Source organism: Crocuta crocuta, unplaced genomic scaffold (assembly GCF_008692635.1).
Source record: "Crocuta crocuta isolate KB4526 unplaced genomic scaffold, BGI_CrCroc_1.0 scaffold127, whole genome shotgun sequence".
Classification (NCBI taxonomy): domain Eukaryota; kingdom Metazoa; phylum Chordata; class Mammalia; order Carnivora; family Hyaenidae; genus Crocuta; species Crocuta crocuta.
The window spans coordinates 7082462-7093232 of NW_027532008.1; the positions used below are offsets into that span (position 1 = coordinate 7082462).

General features: G+C 46.7%; 1 protein-coding gene across 5 annotated transcripts in view; it reads left to right on the plus strand.

Annotated features, from left to right (window-relative positions):
• Nucleotides 1-7139: 7139 nt before the first annotated feature.
• USP48 (ubiquitin specific peptidase 48) overlaps nt 7140-10771 on the plus strand; it is an 87446-nt gene continuing 83814 nt past the window's right edge. For 3 of the 5 annotated variants that reach the window (XM_077775633.1, XM_077775636.1, XM_077775637.1), the window contains exons 1-2: nt 7145-7199; nt 7631-7849. In XM_077775633.1, the coding sequence (XP_077631759.1) occupies nt 7195-7199; nt 7631-7849 (224 nt within the window). In that variant the 5' untranslated portion in view covers nt 7145-7194. Of the gene's footprint in view, nt 7200-7630; nt 7850-10771 lie in introns of all 5 variants that reach the window. The other 2 variants (XM_077775635.1, XM_077775634.1) reach the window with 2 other exon arrangements.

The window sequence follows — 10771 nt, forward strand, 5'->3', positions numbered from 1 at the left end:
ATCCCAGGATTGTGACCTGAGCTGAAATCGAGAGTCATCCGCTTAAGTGACTGAGCCACCCAGGTGCCTCTATAGTGCTTTTTAAAAGTTTATTTATTAAAAAAATTTTAATATTTGAGAGAGAGAGACAGACAGAGCATGAGCAGGGGAGGGACAGAGAGAGATGGAGACTCAGATCCTAAGCAGGCTCTCAGCTGTCAGCACAGAGCCCGATGTGGGGCTCAAACCCACAAGCTGTGAAATCATGACCTGAGCCGAAGTCAGACACTTAGCCAACCGGAGCCACCGAAGCGCCTCAATAAGTTTATTTAAAGGGCACCTGGGTGGCTCAGTCGGTGGTGAACTGAGAAAGGAATTTATTTCTGTGAAGCCGACATGGGGGAAGATTGCAGACTAGCATCTCAAAGACTGTGTCCAAAGTGCTGAAAACACTTGTATGTTTACATAAGGAAAACGTGAAACAAGGTTGGTGAGTACACACAGGTGGCTGTGAAGGTCGATCAATCATTGCCTTGGGGTCAATGACGCCAGGTCTGGCTGGCTCAGGGCAGTCCCTGGTGCTTGAGGGGATGGGGGATGCTTTGCTTGCAGGGTCTTTTGCCTGAATGGAGAGAGAAGCTGGAAAGAGGAATTTAATCTATTAGAAAGTACAGACTGAGGTCAGAACGGAAGTAGTTGAAGCTCTCTTTTGTTACTACTGTAACAAATCACCACACTTAGCAGCTTTGTCAAACAATTTCTAATTCTGGAGTTCAGATGTCTGCAGAGGGTTTCACTGAACTGAAATCAAGGTGTGGGCAGAGCTGCATCGTTGTGAATTCAGGAGAGAATCCACGTCCTTGGCTTCCCCAGCGCCTAGAGGGTGCCAGCGCTCCTGAGCCCATGGATCCTTCCACTTTCAAGTCTGAAGGGTAACCCGTCTGCTTCCCTCTTATACAGACACTGTAGTTACATTGGGTCTATGGAGGTAATCCAGGAGAATTTCCCCATTTTAAGATCTTTAACCAAATCACATCTACAAAGTCCCTTTTGCTACATAAAGCCACATACACAAATTTTGGGAATTAAGGCCTGGACATTTGTCTATTTGGGCTTCCATAACAAAAATATCATACTAAAATAAAAAAATTAAAAAAAAAATACCATAGACTAGGTGGCTTATCAACAACAGAAATATTTCTTAATAGTTCTAGAGGCTTGGAAATTTAAGTTCAAAGTGCTTGCAGAAGTGGTGTCTGATGAGAACTAATCTCCTGGTTCATAGAAAGCTGTCTTCTCACTGTGTCCTCATGATGGTGGGAGGCGCAAGGGGGCATTCTGGGGTCTGTTTTATGAGAGCACTAATCCTATTCATAAGGGCTCCAACCTCCTGACCTAAGCACTCCCAAAGGCCCCACCTCCAAAGACCATCACACTGGGCATTAGGATTTAACATGTGAATTTCTGGGAAATGACATTCAGTCTATAGCAATATCTTTGGGGTGGGAGAGCACTACCATAGCCCTATAGGTCATGATAAGATTTTATTTAAAGTGTGGGGGCGCCTGGGTGGCTTAGTCGGTTAAGCGTCCGACTTTCGCTTAGGTCATGATCTCGCGGTTCGTGGNGAGCTAGCTGTCAGTATAGACCCTGACATAGGGCTCGAACCGTGAGATCATAACCGATGCTTAACCCACTGAGCCACCCAGGTGCCCCAACACTGGAAGCTTCCTAATTAGAGTGATTAAATTGTCTTTTGTTATTTGTAATAAGCCCCTTCCCACCACTCCCAGCTTTATGTTAATGAGGGGGCTTTTTCGAAGCCCCAGGGTAATTTAAGAATGGGAGCTGTTTGCCCTGAAAACCAATCATGATTAGAGGGTTGGAACTTTCAGCCTCAACCCCAGCCACGCACCTCTGGGGAATGGAGATTGAGATCGATCATGAATGGCCAATGACTTAGTTATCCCTGGCTGTGTAATGAAGCCTCCATGAAAACCTAAAGGATTGGGGTTCAGAGACCTTCCAGGCTGGGGAACAGTGGACTTCCTGGGAGTGTAGGGTGTCCAGAGATGGCATGAAAGCGCTGTGCCCTTCTTACATTTCTTGCCCCATGCCCCTCTTCCATTTGGTTGTTCCTAAGTTACATCCTTTTCTAATAAACTGTAATTAGTAGGTGAAATGTTTTCCAGAGTTCTGTGAGCTGCTCTAGCAAATTAATCAAACCTGAGGAAGAGGTGATGGGTGCCTCCGACTTCTAGCCAGTTGGTCAGAAACACAGGTGAGAACCTGGCTTTGCGACGGATGTCCGAAGGAGTATATGTGTGTGTACAGTCCTGAAGGACTGAACCCTTAACTTGTATGATCTGATACTATCTCCAGGCAGATAGTGACAGAATTGAGTTAAATTGTTGGACATCTGGCTGGTATCACAGAATTGCTGGATGTGTGGGAAACCCTTACATCTGATGTCAGAAGTGAAGTAGTAGGAGTGTAGTGCAGAGGAGACATGTAGGAATAAGTTTTTATTTTACACTAGTGTTTAGAAAACCAGTGGAGGAGGGGCGCCTGGGTGGCTTAGTCGGTTGAGCGTCCGACTTTCGCTTAGGTCATGATCTCGCGGTTCATGGGTTCGAGCCCCGCGTCGGGCTCTGTGCTGACTGCCAGCTCAGAGCCTGGAGCCTGTTTCAGTCTGTGTCTCCCTCTCTCTCTGATCCTCCCCTGCTCACGCTGTCTCTCTCTCTCTCCTAGAAATAAATAAAAATTAAAAAAAAAAAGAAAAAAGAAAACCAATGAAGGAGGAGGAAGAGAAGAGGGATCACTGAGGGAAGTGGAAAACCAGGAGAAAATACTGCCTAGAAACCAGGAAGAGGACATTTCAAGATGGTGGGAGCGATGCCTGCAGTGAGCGGAGGGCTGAGAGAAGACTACTAGATTTGGTAACAAGGAAGTCATGCTAACCGTGATAAAAGCAGGTGGAGAGGAATGAGAAGGTCACAGGCCAGACTGGAGTTGGTTGAAGAGTGAACAGATGAGTAAGTCAAGAGAGTACAGACCTCAGCTGTCCACTGCGGTAGCACTCCCCACATGTGGCTAATGAGCACCTGAATAGGCAAGTTTGAAATTAAAAAAAAATGTTTTTAATGTTTATTTATTTTTGAGACAGGGAGAGACAGGGTATGAGCAGGGGAGAGGCAGAGAGAGAGGGAGACACAGAATCCAAAACAGGCTCCAGACTCTGCGTGGTCAGCACAGAGCCTGATGCGGGGCTTGAAGTCATCAACCATGAGATCATGACCTGAGCTAAAGTCGGACACTCAACCAACTGAGCCACCCAGGCGCCCCTAAAAATGGTTTTATTTATTTTTGAGAGAGAAAGGCAGAGTGCAAGCAGGGGAAGGGCAGAGAGAGAGAGGGAGACACAGAATCCAAAGCAGGCTTGAGGCTTTGAGCTATCAGCACAGAGCTCCATGAAGGGCTTGAACTCACAAACTGCGAGATCATGACCTGAGCCAAAGTCAGATGCTTAATCAACTGAGCCACCCAGGGGCCCCAAATCATGCAAACTTAAATTGAGATGACCTGCAAGTGTATAATGCACACCAGATTTCCAAAATATAGTGTGAAAAAAAGATAAAATATTTCAAAAAATAAAAAAATACATAAAATTTAAAAAAGGAATATTTCATTAATATTTTAAGTATATTGATTTCACGTGGAAATGCACACACTTTGGATATACTAGGTTAAATATATTGTTAAAATTAACTTTACCTGTTTCTTTTTACTTTTTAAAATGTGGCTACTAGAAGTGTTAAATTACCAATATGGCCTATGCTATATTTCTTTTGGAAAGTGCTAGGGGTAGATAATTCTTTCAATAATTTTACTGTCAAAGGAGCCAAGAAATGGGGAGGAAAATAGATGGGCATTTAACATTGCTGACCATTCCCATCTTCTTGAAACTTTCCTCCCTAAGCTTCTCAGATACCCAATTCTTCTGCTTCTCCTTATATCTAACAATTGTTCCTTTTGGACCTTCTTTGTAGGGTCCTTCCCTTTTTCCCACAACTTAGGTGAAGGAGCAAAACTGCACAATGTGGCTGTGCAGAAGAGTGTTACAGGCAAAGGAAACAGCAAATGCAAAGGCCCTGAGGCAGAAGTCGGCTTGAGTAGTTGTGCACAGGAAGTAAGAAGTGTTGCTGGAACAAGTTTGGGGGAAGGGTGAATGGTAGGAAATGAAGTCTGGGCAGTAAGGTATAGAGGAGAGGGCGTTTGGAGGAAGACAGTTGACAGGAAGGAGGGAGGCAGGAAGTTAAGCCAAGGAAAGTCCATCTGGTTTACATGCAAGGGTGAAACTTGGAGACCAGTTAGGAAGCTTTTGCAATAATCCAGGTGGGATCAGGGTGGTAACGGTAACTGTAGAGTGGCTGTACATGAGCGGGGAGGTTCAGAGAGAGAGAGAGACAGACAGACAGACAGACAGAGAGAGAAAGAGAATCCCAAGCAGCTTCTGCACTGTCAGCACAGAGCTGGATGCAGGGCTCGAACTCACAAACCTTATCATGACCTGAGCCGAGATCAAGAGTCAGACACTTAACCCACTGAGCCACCCAGGCGCTCTGGCTGCCAGGAACTGTAAAGGGACTGGATGGGGATGGAAAAGAAGGATAGGCTAAACCTGCCTCTGAAGTTTCTGAAAGGATAGAGTTGCCATCTGTTGAGATGGCAGAGATTTAGAAGGCTATTTGGGGGCCACTGGAAGTAGAATAAGGATAAGTTTGGGGCCTGTAAAGTGTATCGCACGTTGGAGATGCCAAGGAAGCAGGACATACAAACCTGGCATCTTAGGAGTGAGGTCAAGTGTGGAGATAGGAATTTGGCCTTGATCAACACACAGCTGGTATTTAAAGCCACAGGAGGAGATCAGATCACCCAGGGAGTTAATGTATGAGAGGAAAGGCCCAGGGACAACCTTACTGCCACTCAAGCTTACAAGTTAGACATAAGAGCAAACCAGCAAAGAGCACTAAAAAAGAATGGCCAGTGAGTCGTGGGAAAAGCAAGAGAAAGGTGCATCCTGCACCTTAAGAAGAGATTGAATAGGGGCGCCTGGGTGGCTTAGTCGGTTAAGCGTCCGACTTTTGCTTAGGTCATGATCTCGCGGTTCGTGGGTTCGAGCCCCGCGTCGGGCTCTGTGCTGACTGCCAGCTCGGAGCCTGGAGCCTGTTTCAGTCTGTGACTCCCTCTCTCTCTGACCCTCCCCTGCTCACGCTCTCTCTCTCTCTTAAAAATAAATAAAACACTAAAAAAAAAAAAAGACATTGAATAATCTCTCAGGGAGACATTGAATAATGGTTCAGATGCTTTGGATTGGTCAAGAAGATCAGGTGTGAGCTTCCCACTGGATTTCCCAGTGAGACCTTCATGAGTGGTTTTGGGGGTGATAGAGACAAGAGCTTGATTTGGATTGAATTGAACGGGGATAGGAAGAGGGGAACTGGAGAAAAATATAGTCGACTCTTTTCAGCTTTGTTATGAAGGGGAGCAGAGAAATGGGACAGTAGCTTGGGTTGGATGCGGGAGTCAAGAGAGTTTGTTAAACTTGGGAGAAATCACAGCACATTTGAATGCTGACGAGAATCATGTAGCGTAGAATGAAAATGTAACGTGAAGGACAATATGTCCTGCAAGATTCAGATTCATGTCTGCTCTCCTGACATGTTTGTCCCTTATGCATCTAAAACCACTTAAGCCAATAAGGGGCGCCTGGGTGGCTTAGTCGGTTAAGCGTCCGACTTTCGCTCAGGTCATGATCTCACGGTTTGTGGGTTCAGGCCCCGCGTCGGGCTCTGTGCTGACTGCCAGCTCAGAGCCTGGAGCCTGTTTCAGAGTCTGTGACTCCCTCTCTCTCTGACCCTCCCCTGTTCATGCTGTCTCTCTCTCTCTCCTAGAGATAAATAAAAAACATTAAAAAAAAAAAAGCCAGTAAAAATCAAAACGGCTGCACCAACGCTTCAGCAAACCTGGAATTTGGATTTTGTCGGTGGCAAGTGGCCGAACCCCGTCAGTTTGGGAGCCCCATGGCTGTGCTTTTATACCCCACCCCTGTTACAACTACATTTCCCCGGTTTAGGCCTTCATTATCTCTGGCCTGTATTACTTCGGTAGTCTTCTAAGAGATTTCTCTACCTTTGACCTTGACTCAAACTGACAAAGCTATACAAAATGCAAATCCCCACTGTATCCCTCACCAGCTTTAAACCTTTCGAGGAATCTCTGGGATAAAGGCAAAGTCTTGAGCTGCCTCTCAAGGCTTACCTCTAACCTCTCCCTGTCTCAGACTTTGTGTTCTCACACCTAGAAGTTTCTCTCTCCTTTGCCTTTGCTCCTTATGGTTCCCTTTGTTTGTAATGGTGCCTTTTTTCTATCCTGGCTAAGTTCGACTCATCTTTTAAGATGTGTTTAGGAATAGCCTTTTCTAGTAAGCTTTTTGCCAAGTACTGCAAACCTTCCAAGGATGGGAAGGGGACCTCTGTGTTTCTACCGCTCTCCTCTGCCCCACCAAAGGCCCGGACCCCGTCTTATCTTCGTCGTGCTTTCAGCAAATGTTTGTCTAATGACTAGCACACTTTAAGCATCAAGTCCAAGGTTACCCAGCTGGTAAACTGCTGAGTCAGAAATCAGCGCTTAGACCCCTGGAGGGCTCTCATTCAAATGTAAAGTCCTCAAAGCCTTCCCTCCAGCAGTGCCCTTTACAGTTTGCAAAACATTTTGATAAGGCTACTCTTCAGATCCTTCAGATCCAAAAAAAAAAAAGGAAATATTTTTAAGCCCGGGAACTAGAGAAGAGCCTCAGGAAAGGACTAAGAAGTCGTCTACAAGAGAGAACAGCAGTCAGGAGGGTCAGCCAGCTGCCAGAAGACCCTCCCAGCCAGAGAAACCCCACCCGGGAACCCTCACCCCAAGCCCCCCTCCACCTCAAGGACTACAAATCCCAGCATGCCTCGCATCCAATAAGTGACAGAACGCTATGCGCGCCGGGACACGTAGTCCCGTTCTACTTCAGGAAAGGCCCAGAACGTCCGTGACGACAGGAGGGCTCGGGAAAGGAGTCGGAACCGGTCCAGGCTCAAGTTTAATCATCCTCTAGAGAGCCGACTGCCGTTTTTTGGTGACCCGGTTTCAGGTCCTACCCTGGAGTTTAGCGGCCCTATGATGTGCGTTGAGTAGCTTCTCGCGTGATTCCATCAAGGTTAAGGGGAAGTGCCAGAGGCCAAGAATAGGCAGCCTTTTCCCTCGAGGCGCCAGCTTGTTGGGGTAGTGGTACGCAGGACGCTACCCTGGACAGGTGCTCAGACGCTGCTTCCCCAGCAGCGCCGGTGAGGAAAGGGAACCTCGAACAGGCAGCTTCCCTTTCTGGCTAGAGGCGCGGGGAGGCGCAAAGACTGCTGGGAACGCGCATGCGCCCACCGCGGCGGGGAGTATACCTCCAACGTCTGCGGGCGCGGGTGGTGTCGGGTGTCCGCGGCGGCGCTTTGCGGCGAGTCGTGCGGGTCGGGCGCGGGCTGGCGGGCGCGGCGGCAGTGGCGCGCACAGGTGATTGACTGGCCAGCTGGCTGAGGGATCGCCTGGTCCCCATTGCTGGCAGGTGGCGGAGCCCATTTGGGCGGCGGCAGCGGCAGCAGCAACAGCAGCGACGGCTCGGCTCGGGAGGCGCTCTTCGGGCCAAGGCCATGGCCCCGCGGCTGCAGCTGGAGAAGGCGGCCTGGCGCTGGGCGGAGACGGTGCGGCCCGAGGAGGTGTCGCAGGAGCATATCGAGACCGCCTACCGCATCTGGCTGGAGCCCTGCATCCGCGGCGTGTGCAGGTGAGGCCCGCGCACTGGGCCTTGCACCCCCGGCTCGAACTTTGGAAAACCGGGCCGGGGGCCGGGGGTCATATTGGGGGAAAGAACAGCAGCCAGCTGCGTGCATCTAGCAGGCGCGGAGAGGACCAAGGTGGAGGCTTCCTTCTTAACGCCGTCTGGGCGACCTGAGTAACGCAGCCTTCCCGGGCTTTGCACGGAGGTGATGCTGCTGTGAGCCCTTTAGGAAGGGTTCTGGGTGCTTATCTAGAAGATGGCGGTGGAAATGGTTGAAGGCAGGAGCTGAGAGCTTAGCAAACGTTGTCGGTTGTTGTATCTTGGTCACAGCTCGGCTCTTTCCATTGTAGAAAGGGAACTTCTTGGAAGTGAGTTTCATCGCAGTATATCTTTTATTACAGTTGACGTTAAGGCTTGGTCATCTTAGTATTAGTTTTGGATAGGGATGGTTTAGAAAAACGTATGGGTAGACTACGTCATCTGTACCTTCACCCCCAGCTGACCTACGCTCTTTCGTTAATCTGTTTTAGCTTCTTCCCCTCCCCTTTTTTGGGGGGTCTTTTCCACTGCACCGCTTTACCAAGTACGAAGTTTGAGCGGTGTGAGTTCTGTCCTTCACTTCTGTCTAGCCCTTGAATCTTGCCTTTCCTTTTAGTTCGAATGCTCAGGCATTGTTCCTGTCTCTTCTGTTTTTCCACCTTTTAACGCGGGAACTATAGTTTTTGTTCTGGAATGTTGTTGAATTGAGTTGGCCAAACCGGGCATGCTCAGTAGCTTTACTTCAGCAGGCATTTAGTAAAGGCTTTCTGGAGTTTTTAAGCGGCGGGACCGGAAGGAATGGAAGTCAAGGTCTCACTTTGGAATTTAGGTCTAAATTGAGAAGTGATTCAGGTTAGGGAGCTTCCATAAAGCTAATGAATAATTCCAAGTTCTGGGCGTCTGGTTTACAAGAAGGGCATGTCTGACTCCAACAGTAAGTACTGGATTGACAGTCTGTTATAATAGAAATTAAGCTTCAGTTTCCCAACATAATTAAGTTTCAGAGAAGCCAAAAAAAAAAAAAAAATACTCTTTTACTCTTAGAATTCTGATTTTAATGCAAGTAAGGGAGTAGAACTTGCCTGGGATTTTTATAAGAGGAATATCATAAGAGTTTTAAGTTGTGGGTCGCCTGGGTGGGTCAGTCGGTTAAGCGTCCGACTTGGGCTTAGGGCATGATCTCACAGTTTGAGAGTTCGAGCCCCACACCGGACTCTGCTGACAGCTCCGAGTCTGGAGGCTGCTTCTGATTGTCTGCTTCTCTCTCTGCCCCTCTCCTACTCATTCGTTCTCTCACTCTCTCTCTCTGTCTCAAAAAATAAATATTAAAAAAAAATTTTAAGTTGCAATCACAAGGTTTATATCCAAGCAGGTGTTTTTTTTTATTTTAAAGCAATGAGATATAATTCACATATTGTATGATTCACCTATTTAAAATGTACTATCCAGTGTTTTTTGTTTATGTTCACAGAGTTGTTCAGCAATCCCCACCATCCGATTTTAGAACATTTTGCACACACACTCCTCCCCTGCCCTTTAGCCGTTATATTGGCAACTCAGTCCTCTGTATACCACCACCCAGGCTCCAAGTGGCCACGATCAACTTTTCTGCCTCTAAATTTGCCTATCTTGGACACTTCCTGTAAATAGAACCACAAAATATGCGGACTTTTGTGACTGACTCCATTCACTTAGTGTAATGTTTTCAGGGGTCATCACGTTGTACCATGTGTCAGTATTTCATTTTAAGAAGTGTGCAAAAGACAAGAAAATGTATTCTTTTAAAGCATACAGAGGTGCCTGGGTAGCTCAGTCGATTAAGCGTTAGGCTCGCATCATGATCTCATGGTTTGTGATTTCGAGCCCTCTGCAGTTAAGCAAGAGCCCTCATCAGAATCTGTTTTTCCCTCTGCCCCTTCCCCCCACCCCCTCCCTGTATGTGCGCTCTCCGTGTTTTCCAAAAATAAGTAAACATTAAAAAAAATAGTATACAATTAAGTGGTATAGAAAACCTTTACAAGTTGTACAGCCGTCGCCAGTGTCTAGTTCCTGAACCAAAGGGAGGCTTAACTGAAAGAGCCACCCAGGCACTCCCCCCGCCGCCTTTTTTTTAATTTTTATTTTTTTTCAAGTAGGCTCTACTGTCAGTGTGGGGTTTGAACTCAAAACCCCTGAGAGTAAGAGTCAGGTCTCTACCTCCCGAGCCCCAGCCAGGTGCCCCCAGAGCTTTTTCTGTTACCTTAAAAAGAAGACTCTATATTCTTTAAACAGTCACTTCCCATTTCCCCTTCATGCCACCCCCTGGCAACCACTGAACTTTCTCTCTTTATAGGTGTCTCTATTCTAGATATTCCATATAAATGGAATCATACTGTGTGTGGCCGTTTTGTGTGTGGTTTTCAGGTAGCATAATGTTTTCCAGGTCTTCCATGTTGTAGCATGTGCTACTAAGTTATTCCTTTTTGTGGCTGAATAATATTCCTTTGTTTGGATATATCATATTTATTCATCAGTTGATGACCTTAAAAGATTTCCCTCCCAACTTTATTGACAAATAATTAACAAATAAAATTAACCTGTGTTTTAAAGTTTACAACGTGATGATTTGATAAACATGGTGGAATGATTACCAAGATCAAGGTAGTTAACACGTCCATCACTTAACTTGAGTTAAGTTGAGGAACATTTTTGTTACATCGGCTTTGTGGCTGTTCTGAGTAGTGCTTCTGTGAACATTTGGGTACAAGTTTTTGTTAGAATACACGTTTTCAGTTCTCTTGTGTGTATACCTAGGAGTGAAATTGCTGGGTCATGTATTATGTTTAACTCACTGATGAACCGCCAAAATTTTTCACAGCTGCTGTGCCATTCATTTTACATTCCCACCGG